General features: G+C 30.4%; 2 protein-coding genes across 18 annotated transcripts; one reads left to right on the plus strand and one right to left on the minus strand.

Annotated features, from left to right (window-relative positions):
- The first annotated feature begins 25 nt into the window (after window positions 1–25).
- Window positions 26–10,805, plus strand: LOC124954286 (serine/threonine-protein kinase PRP4 homolog). Of its 17 annotated transcripts, none has more exons than XM_047506993.1 (16): window positions 26–1,107; window positions 1,576–1,746; window positions 1,824–2,073; window positions 2,155–2,675; window positions 2,746–3,445; window positions 3,579–3,929; window positions 4,051–4,136; window positions 5,151–5,297; window positions 5,385–5,538; window positions 5,661–5,913; window positions 7,368–7,606; window positions 7,797–8,040; window positions 8,173–8,234; window positions 8,682–8,755; window positions 9,676–9,750; window positions 10,176–10,805. In XM_047506993.1, the coding sequence occupies exons 1-12, from the start codon at window positions 1,103–1,105 to the stop codon at window positions 7,995–7,997; spliced, it is 3,078 nt and encodes a 1,025-aa protein (XP_047362949.1). In that variant the 5' UTR covers window positions 26–1,102; the 3' UTR covers window positions 7,998–8,040; window positions 8,173–8,234; window positions 8,682–8,755; window positions 9,676–9,750; window positions 10,176–10,805. The 17 variants fall into 17 exon arrangements, with proteins under 17 accessions (XP_047362949.1, XP_047362952.1, XP_047362941.1 ...); XM_047506996.1 differs by having other exon boundaries at window positions 8,176–8,234; XM_047506985.1 differs by having other exon boundaries at window positions 7,797–7,997.
- A 222-nt stretch (window positions 10,806–11,027) lies between these two features.
- LOC124954293 (inositol monophosphatase 1) lies at window positions 11,028–13,191 on the minus strand. The gene is made up of 6 exons (XM_047507013.1): window positions 12,937–13,191; window positions 12,393–12,526; window positions 11,810–12,069; window positions 11,550–11,655; window positions 11,319–11,470; window positions 11,028–11,245 (listed from the first exon to the last, which is right to left on the minus strand). Exons 1-6 carry the CDS (start codon window positions 12,994–12,996, stop codon window positions 11,139–11,141), a joined length of 819 nt encoding a protein of 272 aa, XP_047362969.1. The 5' UTR covers window positions 12,997–13,191; the 3' UTR covers window positions 11,028–11,138.
- Between the last annotated feature and the right edge of the window lie 149 nt (window positions 13,192–13,340).

The following is a 13,340-nucleotide window of genomic DNA, read 5'->3' on the forward strand; positions in this document are numbered from 1 at the left end:
AACTACTTCTTTTGTTACGTGAGATTTGAACAAAATTGTATACAATCAGTGGAACATCCAAAAGATATAAAACCACCATTACGCATTTTGAGCATTTTGTAAAATTACTCTTTTTTTTTTTTTTTTTTTTTTTTTTTTTTTTTTTTTAAATATATTATCAACGCGAATTAAGGAACATTTTTTAAAATGTTATTGTAGAGTTAAAAATAGAATGATGAAGATCTCGATTTATCAATTGCCTCAAATTATCTCAGTGTATACAGAAATATTTAATGTATCTCACTCTTGTATTTCGGAAGAAAACAATAAGAGAGGACAAAAGAAATTTATAAAATCGATTATACGTATTAATAAGAAAATTTGTAATATTTTTCAGAAACATGCAATGTTTTATTTAAAACGGAAAATTTTTATAAAAACGATCGAAACCAGTCATTTTTTGTATTGATTGGTAATTCTAGTATTAAAGTTTTTACCTTCGAAATCTGAATCACACATACACATAATAAACATAATATTGTAGTGGAAATGGAATTGTGCGCGAAGTATCGTGTACAGGCGGTTAAATATGAAACTGAATTATATAATTATTTTAGACATACACAAGAGTAGGATACACAGATAGCACAATTTTTTCATTTTTTAATAATACTATAATATATATTCTAACAATAGAACAGAAAAATTGTTAAAAATTTTTAAGAATATATTAAATTAATCAATTTTTGATTGCTTTAACCTCGACATAGCGTGTGTTAGGACATGAGTTACCATCCCCACTTTATTTCATTTAGGGAATTGTCGCGCATACGCATAACGAACAAAGTTTTTTGCCAGCAGAGAAAATAATATCATTTATACCGTGATATTTTCAGCCTTTTCCCGATTTAATTGGTAATGTAGTCTTCTTATTGCATATATGGAATCTCTATTGCAATAATCGAAATAAAATTATATCGATAATCAAAATCTCATTCGAGATACACCAAACAGAAGAATCGATAATACAAAATGGCTTCTTGTTAAAGAATGAACGTATGCGTATTATCAAGTGCAGTGATTCCATAATATTTTCATTATTTATAATTTATATAATATCAACATGGGGTAAGTGCGCTTTCTTTACGTTATATAGAATTTTCGTAAATTTTTCATACGATTAATTTGTACAACATAGAATGATGAATATCAGCCATTCTGTTTACATCACTGTCGTGTGAGAAATGTTTGTTTTTGGATTTTTACGAATTAGCCATCATTAAAAATTTCATATATTTAAATTACATATATCGATTATATAATATTTTTATTGTTTGAGGAGATAATTACGGAAGAAATTTTTCCTGAATATTTATTCGATAATAACCTAGAATTCATTGTTTGTAACCTTCGTATCTTTCACTTGTACAATTCGAAACCAATAAAGCTATGAATTTCATTCATAGATATTTTAAAACTTATTTTAATATCCATTGTATTTTAGCATATGCATCTTTTTATCGATAATGAATTTAATCGTAATATTGAAAATTCATCTTATATCAAAGCTTATAATATGTAAACAATATATTTTAGCTCATCAGATATAGAAGCTTTAGATTCAAAAAGAGAAATCGTTGGCATAGACTCAGAATCAGATATGCTTGGTGATCAAAGGAAAAAGAAGAAAAGAAAACACAAGCACCACAAACATAAAAAGGATAGAGTGATAGAGAAGGAAGATGGAAGAATAGATAGACAAGAAAGGTATTTGAAGCATGAATACGAATAGTTTGTCTTAATGGATGTTGAAATTGAATTAAATGAATTAAATGAATTTATAGGAAAAAACACAAGAAACATAAAAGACCGCGTAAAGAGAAGGAAATTGAAAATGGTTCATTGGATGAGAAAGCACCATCTCGTATTAATCAGAAAGAAATAGGTCTTAATGGCAAGGTCAAAAATTCATTATTAGAAATAGTTTCTACAGAAGAAAGCGAAGATGAGAAATTAATAGATCTGGATTCTGATGAAGTAGATTGTACTATTATCGAGGATGATATTGATTTGGAAGAATTAATGAAACAGAAGGTATGTAACACGACGATTTGAAATAGTTGAAGTAATGGAGTTAAGTAGATCTTTCTTTAAAATATTGCTATTTATTCATAGGAGCGATTACAAGCATGTTTAGTTCAATATTTGTCGGATGAGTCGGAAAAGGAAGATAAGGAACCGGAAGAGGAGGAGGAAGAAGAAGAAGAAGAAGGAGGAGGAGAGGAGGATGAAGAAACAAAAGCAGAAACTCCAGATGTAATACTCGTAGAAGATGATAGTGAAGATGACAATATACTCCATAAAAAACGACCTAGAAGTAAGTCAGGAAGTAGGGAACGTAAAAAAATATCGAAACCTGAAAGACGCGTTGTAGTTGATATGAGTAGAGATCGAAGAACCAGAGAGGACCACAAAGATAAGAGAAGAGATTCTGACAGAAGAAGAGAGGATAAGACCCGGCCAAGAGAAGAAATAAAAAGGGACGACGTGAGAAGGGATGAGAAACGGAAAACTAATGAAAGGCATAAGGAAGATTCGAGAAAAGAGGATTCTAGAAAAAGGATAGAAGAAGAGAAACGTAAAGATACTACTAGTAGTAGAAGGGATGAATCGCGCAAAAGAGAGCACGATCGAAGGTGAGCTATGTCGTTTGATTAAACATTGTTCTTATTATTATTACTGTCATCGTTATTATTTTTATCGCAGGGAGGAAGAACGACTAGACAGAAAACGAGATTTGAGTCGACATTTATCCAGATCTCATAACGATTCTAAGTGTCAAGATGCTAAAGTGGATATTAAACATATTTCATCGAGGCGTGATAGCCGTGATAGAGGAGACAATCGGGATCGTCAAAGTAGTCGAGATCGACAATCGAGCCGAGATCGACATACCAGTCGCGATCGTTATAATCGAGATAGACCACTAAGTAAAGATCGTCATTCCAGTCGTGATAAAAGAGATAGCAGAGAACGACATACTAGTCGAGATCGTCATGCCAATAGGGATAGACAAGCCAGTCGTGATCGTATGGACACAAGGGATCGCCGCGATAGTCGGAATCATGAGAAGATTAGAGAACGATCTAGAAGTACGAGAAGATCTCGTAGTCCTATTAGAAATAGAATGGACAGAGATCGCAACGATCGTTATAAAAGATCGCGTTCTTTATCTCGAAGTCGAAGGGGTAGGGAAAAACACATACGAGATCATGAAAGGGATAGAGAGAAGAATGGTAAAAAGGAAAGAAGTGATAAGTACAAAGACTCTTTGTCGGAAGGCCTAAAAGTCGAACGTTTTGACAGTTCTAGCGAAGAAGAGATCAAGGATATTGACATTGAAGAAGAGGAAGATGAGGAAGCTATTATTGAACGTAGAAGAAAACAGAGAGGAGAGTTACTCAAGGTATTATTTCATTATATTAATTTTTAAGTTTTATAAAACATTGTTTACTTATTTTGGGCAATATCTTATTTGTGTGTGGTTTTTTTTCTCTCTCTCTTTCTCTCTCTCTCTCTCTCTCTCTCTCTCTATTTAGCGATTAAGTGGACCATATGAAGACTCAAATATGTCTGCTGATGTAACAGCTGTCACTGGAACTCCTCCGTCTGAAAGTCATTCAAATACATCTCAAAAATCACCAGAGATACCTTCTAACAATAATGAATCTACTTCTGAAAGCCATACTCCGCCACTGCCTGAAAAGCCAAAGTCACCACAGCCAGTTAAGAAAAGAAAGTCCAGATTTGAGGATGCATTACCTGAAGAATCTGAGAAGGCTGAAAACATACAAAATGCAGAGAAAGTTAAGCAAGATGAAAAACAAAGTACAAGGAAAACGAATGAATGGGATATGTTTGCTGAAGCGGATAATATCGGTGATTTTAATGTATGTATGCTTTATAGAAATATTTTATTTATTATATTATAATCACACTACAATTCTCTCTCTTTTTTTTTTTTTTTTTTTTTTTTTTTTTTTTTTTTTTTTTTTTTTTTAACCTTTCTAGAGTCCTACCGTTGAAGGAAAACGTTTAGGTGGTCCTGACAACCCTAGTTTAACAGATAATTGGGATGATGCGGAAGGATATTATCGGTAAGACACTTATTACTTATAATATCGCGGATTGAGAATCATAGTCTTGTAAGTACAAATTTTTAAACTTTGAGATAATACTGAATTTTCAAATCTGAACATTAAACCTACCATAGGATTAAATGATCGGTTTCAAGCTTTTGATTAAATATTTTGCATTCGATGTTATCGACTTCGTCACTTAATTTTGCAACTTTTTTCTTATAATTTTTTGTGAGATAAATATATCTCATATCACATAAGATATTGTAACGAAAGTAAAGCGACACAAATCTGATTCAAATATAAGAAATATGTTTGTGGACAATGTGTAATGGAACGATCTATAATTTATAAAAAATGTGATGGACAAGAGTGGGATACTTATTATTTATTTTTACGCGAAAGAAACTATAGGACTCTTTTGTATTAATCATTTCTCTTCTTGTCTAAGTTGAAATAAAAGAGATAAATTTTGTTGTTGTTATTATTAATCTAAAAATTATTTTGTTTATTTTCCGTACTAAATTGACTATAAACTGCATCTGATCGAAAAAAATATAATTGTAGAAGTAAGAAGAAATGCAGAAAACAGTAGAAATAGATATATATATATATATATATATGAATTGTTGGTAGGTGTCCAAAGCATCATCTGTTTACGGTTAATTAATATGTGACTTCATTCTTTACCAAAAATAACAGTATTTTTTTTCTTTTTTTTCTTTTTGTTACTAAACAAAAAGAAGTAAGCCCACCACCATATATTCTTTGTGACCATAAATGATTCAGATTATTATCTTTTAGAATAAATAATAATATATTTAAAGATAACATTTTTTTGTACTTTTATTTTCATATGCGGACATTTTTTAATATTTTTCTGAACTAATGAATATATTTCTACAACATCAACATATATATCTATTTTATGTGCAACTCACACCACTATGATTTTCAATCTGTCACATATCAATTTCTTATGTTAATATTAATTATGTTTAAATTAAACGAATAACATAATATCAATTTTAGCGTTCGGGTTGGTGAGACTTTAGATTCGCGATATGTTGTTTATGGTTATACAGGACAAGGGGTTTTTAGCAATGTCGTAAGGGCTAGAGACAGTGCTCGAGGCAATTTAGATGTTGCGGTGAAAATAATCCGGAACAATGAAATTATGTAAGAAATTTATTTACTTTATTATATACATAAATTTTATATAATCATAAAGACAACTTTGTCAGACTATTTTTATGGTTTTCACAGGCATCGTACTGGTCTCAAAGAACTAGAAATACTTCGGAAACTTAACGATGCAGATCCAGAGGACCGATTTCATTGTTTGAGATTATTTAGGCATTTCTTTCATAAAAATCATTTATGTATGGTATTTGAACCATTAGCTATGAATTTAAGAGAGGTATGTATATGAAAAAAGTACTGTCCAAATATGATTATTGTATGTAGATAATTTGTATCTACGTACATTTTTGTATATATGTATATATGTATATGTATTCTTGTTTCTTTTTTATTACATAGGTATTGAAAAAATATGGTAAAGATGTTGGTCTGCATGTCAAAGCAGTCAGGTCGTATACACAACAGCTTTTCCTTGCATTAAAATTATTAAAACGAGCAAATATTTTACACGCTGACATTAAACCAGATAATATTCTAGTCAGTGAAAGTAAACTGGTATTGAAACTTTGTGATTTTGGTTCTGCCTCTCATGCTCATGAAAATGAGATAACACCGTATCTTGTATCAAGATTTTATCGTGCCCCTGAAATTAGTAAGTATATTAGTTGATTATTTCTTATTTTTATATGAATGAAAATAAATTATAAAAGTCAGTGTACGAATAAAATTATCTGGATAGACAGGTAACCTTATAATGCGTGATCATCTTAAGACAGAGTGACAATGGAGAAAATATTGTTATAATTTGTGAGAGAAGGTAGATTATTATAGTGTCATATAGTTATTTTCTTTTTCATTTAAATTTCTAACTTTCCAAATAATGAAATAAGAATAAAACTTTGATACAGTAATATTAGAAAAAACATCAAAATTATAGTTCGCTCAAAGAATCGAGTCAGTAGAGGCAAACAACCATAGCTAATTGGGACAGGAGTATATTTACAAATCCTTTTTAAATACCGTAACACTTTTCGGATAGAAAGTTGAAGCAAACCTAACAATGACCTATTATATGTAAGTAAATTTACTCCTGAATTTAATAATTAATTATCATTCACCAGCTAATAGCTGAAATCACTTGCATCTATCATGCATTTAGCACGCGAATATTTTGTCTACTTTTACTGACTCGGTTTGTTGCACAGTGTTTCACTCAATGCACCAAAATCAAAGATTTCAAATGTAAAATCTGAAAAAAATCTTAAATCGTAAAATATCAGTAACGTAATATAATAACTTTCATAGAATATATTAATCTATTGTTAAAATTGAAGAGTGAAGTTTAATGTAAAAAGAAAGGGGCATTTTTTTTTTCATATTTGAGACAGTAATATTTGTCTCTTTAGTTTGATTTTTATAAACTGTAGTTAATACTGTAGTGTTCCTTTAAAATTCATGAGTAATATTAATAGAATAATAACAAATTTTCTTAATTTTTTATATAGAATTTCTATAAGTTTTGAGGTGACCTTAAAAAAAAAAAAATATCTCCATGAGTTTTCGTATACTAATTTTGAATACACTGAACTTTACATTAATGTCAAATTTCTTTATTCAAGATAAAAAAGATAATCGAAATCTTTATTGACATGTTCGCTCTCGAGGACCGTCTACGACCGCCGCATAGACTTGATGAAGTTTCTTAATTAATCTCAAAATTTGTTAAATATATTTATGATAAGTCCATATTAAAATACAGGACAAAAAATATTAAATTTAACAAAGAGGGCTATAAACATATATGAACTTAGTTTAATATGAGATCATTGTACAATTGACAAATACAGACACATGTTTTGAATTCGATTAAATATAACAAATAAATATAATGTTTTCCATGTTTTGCGAATTAGGTAGTACTTAAGTAACTATAAAAAAACAAAAAAAAAACAAAAAAGTTTGTACACAAGTTATGATTGTTGTCCCAAACGGCCATATATGCGCGAAACACTGTGCGTTAAACGGACTATAGATCTTTATATTAGAAAAATGTTTGGTGCTATAGAATTTTTGTTATGTATCAGAAATAACATTGCTTTTTTTTAGTTCTTGGTATACCATATGATTTTGGCATTGACATGTGGTCTGTTGGATGCACAATATATGAATTATACACTGGGAAAATAATGTTTTCGGGAAAAACAAACAATCAGATGTTAAAGTTTTTCATGGATCTAAAGGGCAAGATGCCTAATAAACTAATAAGGAAAGGAACCTTCAAGGATCAACATTTTGACTCTAACTGCAATTTTCTTTATCATGAAGTTGATAAAGTTACTGAGCGGGTAAGTCGCTGTACAATTTTTCTCTACGATTACGTTTATACGTTTTCTCATTTGGTAAGCTCTATTTTTATTCGTAAAATAATATTTTTATAATCTGCATATGCACAAAGTACCTCCCAAAGAAGTTTCTTCCATTATGTCTTGTAGCGTTTCTACAATGTATGAGATAGTTCAACGTATTTATTTTTAGGAAAAGATCGTCGTAATGTCCACTCTTCCGGCAACTCGTGATCTTAATGCAGAACTTGGTGGGAATTCATTACCACCCGAACAAAGTCGGAAAGTTGGTCAGCTGAAAGATCTGTTAGAACGCACGTTGATGTTGGATGCAGGGAAAAGAATCACTGTGAACCATGCTCTGGCACACCCTTTTATACAAGAAAAAATTTAGGTAACCCTGCCTAGGGTCCTTGTACAACAGAAAAATTATTAACGTAAATTTGTGAATTTGAAATGAGACACCGCTAACGATAATCCGCATTCACCGAATATTATCAAATATTAAATACGGATATTGCTAGCCAAAATGGTGTCTGTCTTACATGAACTGTCTGTATTGGTTTTAGCAGAAAGAGGCGGCGCATAGTTTCAAGTGTAACTCAATCAAGACAACGAAGAGCATAAAGCAGTAAATATTTATAATGCATGTATCATCGTATTGCAACGTTGTACTCTATCAATCTGAAATAACGTATTACTCTATCAATCTGAAATAACGTATTAATTAGGTTGTTAAGAACTATTACAGGTCAATAGAGTGCAATATTTTTTATAAGACATAATCAATTTTCGTAAGGAAGTAAATTACTTCCTAATATCTGTTGTATAAGCAATTTTAGCGGGAACATAGAATTTTACTATTTAAACGTATTCACAGAATTTCATAACGTATTACTTAAATACGTAATTAGGTTATATGCCTTTTTATTTTTGTCTTCAAGTAATAATCATTGTGAATTAATAAGTAATGAGCTCACGTTAAAAAGAAAAAGAAAAAGAAAAAGAAAAAAAAAAAAATGATATATTCTTATCAATCTCATAAATACTTGGTACCTAAAAGTAACGTTGTTCTTAGGTGAATGAGTCAGACTGGAAAAAGTGACCGCCTCTTTCAGCATGAACTGGCCATCGATACTTAGCATTATGGTGGTATGTGGTAATTTTCTTTTTTTTTTTTCACTTTTTCGATTTAAAGCGCGACTTCCTTACGGATAGTATCTCTTATAAATTATTATAAAATACATTAACATTAAATATTTAGTACTGAATATTTGTTATTTCATAACAAGAGATTGTAAGACTCCAAAATTTTATCACACAGTTCAGGAACGGTCTTTTTTGTTCTTTTACGTCAGCGATGCACAAAAATGGCATTCGCTATTAGAAACTTAGCGACAAAGAAACTTTGTGTATAATCTGAAGAGAAAAAAAATTGTATAATAAGTAGGTCAACTATTGAAATAAAAATACAAATGCTTAACAGAAAGTGGAGAGAGCCCTGCATTTTATATTTTCAGTCACTATCACGTACGAGTTTATTGCGTTTCAAGCGTTAGCTACAAATGATTTACGTGTGTCCTATCGTATTAATGAACTATAAGCATACAAATTTTATTTTAACGGAACGACGTAATAGATTTATCATATTATGTTAGTCGATCTTTAATAACTCGCATAAGATAAATGTAGATGAATATATGATTGTAAACGATATCGCATGCATATAAGACGCGAATCGAACAAATATTTTTCATTTGAGCTCAGTAAACAGTTATAAAAGTTAATCAAACACACACACACACACACACACACACACACATATATATATATATATATAAAATATATATATATATTTCATACTGTAGGATACTTTAGAAACATAATTATATCACAGGATATACACATCTCTGTATAATAACATTATAGTTCTAAGAATTAAAATTCTTTAGCCAATACTTTATTTAAAGTTATTACTTAATGTAAAATAGGGCAGACTTTCAGTGCTGTTTAAATGGTTCATGGAATAATTTTTAATAAGAGAAAACTGTACGAGGCTGCTTATGTTTCAGATGAATCTTCAATTCGAATCATCTTTATGTGCAAGCGGACCTTTCAAGGGCCTTTAGTGCTGATCCCGTTGCAAGGTATTCATAGGGGACTGCCTTATGGGATATTTAGTATATCCGATTCTTGTAACATATCGTATATAGTTTATTGACAATTATAAACAGTGTTGTGTGTACTTTACACAAAGAGTTTTCTTCATAATTTTTCTAACGACGATAAACATTATCATAATAATAATAATAATAATAACAATGATAATAATAATAATATTAATAACAATAACAATAATAATAAAAATAATAATAATGATAATATTAATAACAATAATAAAAGCCCTCGCGTATTAAATGTAATCAAAAACATGAAATTTGTGTATGAGGAGGACAAGTAGAAATTTTAAGCACATTTCAATATACATATATACAGAAATAAAAGAATATATTCAATATCAACTTTAGCATATGCTTTTCTAATTGACAATTTGGTGATGTTTCACTTATAGCCCTCCCTGTGAGGAGGGGAGGCAACGGAAGAGATCAGATGCTGAGAAGGAATGATGAAAGGTGTCCCAAAGGAATGGTAAAAACAACGCATAGATACTCTCTGCTCCGTCTCGTCAAACCTGCTTAAACAAGATATCATCGTCGAGTCATCAAAGAATGGATCATCAAAGATTGAACTAATTATGAGCCAATACAAGGTTTGTCTTAAAGACTTATCAAGAAGAGCAAAACTGTAAGTATGTATGCAGGTAAAGTATATATCGTAAAAATGTTAAAAATAAAAAATTATAGAGATGTAGCGTTTTTACAATTCATTATTTTTATAATATGATAAGCAATGATTAAGATTTTAATATATATTCTAATCATTATGGCTTTGAGTTTTCAGATAATTAATTAAAGATCTCAAAAGAGTATAACGACAGATATAATAAATGAAGAAACATACAATGAAAGATATTATGTATTAATATACATATGTACTTTTAATAAAACTTATAATATGCAATAAATATATTAGTATAATACAATCACAGCGAGATGTGGAAATTTTGGTATAATGAAATATTATCTATTACTTTTGTGTAAGAAATGTAATAACGCAAAAATATAGTTTATATATTATACGATTTATAAATTGTTCTTTCATTATCTTAATATCGTCATAGATAAGTAATCACGAAGAACCAATCGATAAAATAAAGTAAAGGAAGAAAACGAAGCTTGGCATAATATTTAGAACAATCTTTCTTTATTTTCATTTCTATCAATGCCGCATTATAAAACATAATTTGTAAGAGAGATATGTATAGTATATATATATATATATATATATATATATATATATATATACTATACAAACATACACGCACACACACACACACACACGATTGGAGTCTTTGGTATAAGTACAACCGATAAATACAAGGACGAAAAGAATGATCACTATGTTATATGAATTTTCAATCTCGTTCCGGATAATACTGTACAAGTTGTTTACACAATTCTTGAGCTAATTCCATGGATGATGCACATAATACTCTTCTGCTCATAACATCAAATGGTCCTCCTGATGGAAAAACATTTATGTAGAGAATTCTCGTAGGCATGATGATTAAGAAAATTATTAAACGATCATACACCTGCTGGATCTATACAAACGCCTCCTGCTTCTCTGACGATAAGATCACCAGCCGCAATGTCCCAAGCATGAATTCCATATTCAAAGCAAACATCGGCACCACCAAGTGCCACCATACACATATTCAAAGCCGCCGATCCTAACGCTCTCATTCTAAAGAAGAAATTCGTCAATTAATTGTTTAAATACTATTAAATGTTTCTCAAGAGGGAAATGTTCTTTTTCATTTTACCCGTGGATCTGTGGTATCAGAATATTAATATTTTGAAAGACGACTTTCATTTTCTTGGGATCTCTACTTGTACCCATCTCTACCATGATCAAGGCTTTGCGTAACTCTAAAAAATTGTAACGTCTTTAATGAGTCAAAATAAAAGAAAGGTATGAAAAATTCTAATGACGATTTAATAACATATATGCAAGCAAGCTATGTTGTACACCATGAGAACTTGTTTATGACATTTTTTTTAGATTTAATCATAAATAGATCACCTTTCTGGCCAGAAACTCGTATCGGGGCACCATTCAAAAAAGCACCTTTGCCTCTGCGAGCTGTGAATAACTGTTCTAAAATAGGATTATAAACAACACCGATTTCCGCAACCTTTCCTATATGCAAGCCAACCGATATGCATGTGTGCGGTAAACCATGAACGAAATTCATAGTTCCGTCAATCGGATCTATGATCCATGTTGGCGCGTCCGTTAATTCTGCTTTTTTACCCAAAGACGTAGATTCCTCGCCAATGAATCTGAAAATGAACAAATATTGTTTAACAAGATTGTTTGTAAAAAATCATCGTAGAGTTTATAACGGAAAGCTCTATCAATTACCATAAATGAATTTTTATTGAAATCGAAAGTTCCCCTTTGATTTAATTGATCGTTTAATCTATTTATCATTTTAAGGAGGAAAAATACATGTCGATGGGCATTAAAAAAAGATCAGCTGAATCACGATTACCGTGAGATCGTTTTAAAGAAGAAAAACAAGCCGATCATAATGAAATCGATAAAACATACTTGATTTTATTTCGAACAGGATTATAAACAATGTCTTAAGTATCGTACGTACTTGTGATCTGGAAACTTTGAAGATATGCCATCCATGAGAAGTTTCTCGACCTTTTGATCCCACTCAGTAACGAGATCCACATCGCATGACTTTGTCATTGCATCTTTGCATTGATATATCTTCTCTCTCACGATCTAAGGTAAACGATTTCATTTACATTTCTTTTTTATTTATATTTTTTTTCTTTTCTCCATAAGCTTTCCACAATTTTTATCTGTCAAATCTTATTACGATTTAACGATAATATTTCGCAAAATTAATAAAAAGAAAAAATAAAAGGATTAAAAAATAATTTAATTTGACCATGAACAAATCTTCCTTTGGAGAAGCTAAACAAGTGTTCGATATAGCTATGTCGCTAAAATTAAATTGAAGGCTATCTATCGATTGGATAATAAACAGATAATAATCGTCACTTAGATATTCCAGTCATGAGAGATTTTTGAATAATCAAGTTAAGATCTGTGTATACATTGGATCTTGAATAACTAAGATAATTGAATTTTTAATTAAGTATATCTTTTAACTGGCTTTAATTTCTTACCGAACCGGCTTCTTTAACCAGTCGAAGAATTTCCACATAATATTCCTCGATGTCAGACATTTTAATAAATCGATAGAACAAATAAGAATCTCGAAATATTCCTGATAGAATCGCTTTAACACTTTTGTTAATTTGTCATCATATTAAGAATATGAAGGAACAAAAAAGGTCCTCCAACGACCACTACGAGTAATAGCAATCAACTGACGTAATTTTCGTCAGCTGTTGCCGAAGAACGATCGTCATTTTGTTGTTTTACCCACTCCTGAAGTCGCATCTATAGCGACTGTGGCGCCAATGATATTCCAATAATCGCACTTGCGCGATTGATCCGATGTTATAAACGATTTTTTTTATTTGTAATACATATTCATCGACTAAATATATATTTATCTGTTTAAAAT

The sequence above is a fragment of the Vespa velutina genome, chromosome 15 (assembly GCF_912470025.1).
Source record: "Vespa velutina chromosome 15, iVesVel2.1, whole genome shotgun sequence".
Classification (NCBI taxonomy): domain Eukaryota; kingdom Metazoa; phylum Arthropoda; class Insecta; order Hymenoptera; family Vespidae; genus Vespa; species Vespa velutina.

Bases quoted from the DNA above. Each gene is read 5' to 3' on its own strand.
- LOC124954286 (XM_047506986.1), top strand. The intron at 2,676-2,745 runs GTGAGCTATGTC...TTTTTATCGCAG, and splicing joins AAAAGAGAGCACGATCGAAG to GGAGGAAGAACGACTAGACA. The intron at 5,539-5,660 runs GTATGTATATGA...TTTATTACATAG, and splicing joins TAGCTATGAATTTAAGAGAG to GTATTGAAAAAATATGGTAA.
- LOC124954293 (XM_047507013.1), bottom strand. From the start codon at position 12,996: ATGTCTGACATCGAGGAATATTATGTGGAAATTCTTCGACTGGTTAAA. The intron at 12,070-12,392 runs GTACGTACGATA...GTTCATTTTCAG, and splicing joins TCAAAGTTTCCAGATCACAA to ATTCATTGGCGAGGAATCTA. The intron at 11,246-11,318 runs GTGTATGATCGT...TTTTTCCATCAG, and splicing joins CGTTTGTATAGATCCAGCAG to GAGGACCATTTGATGTTATG.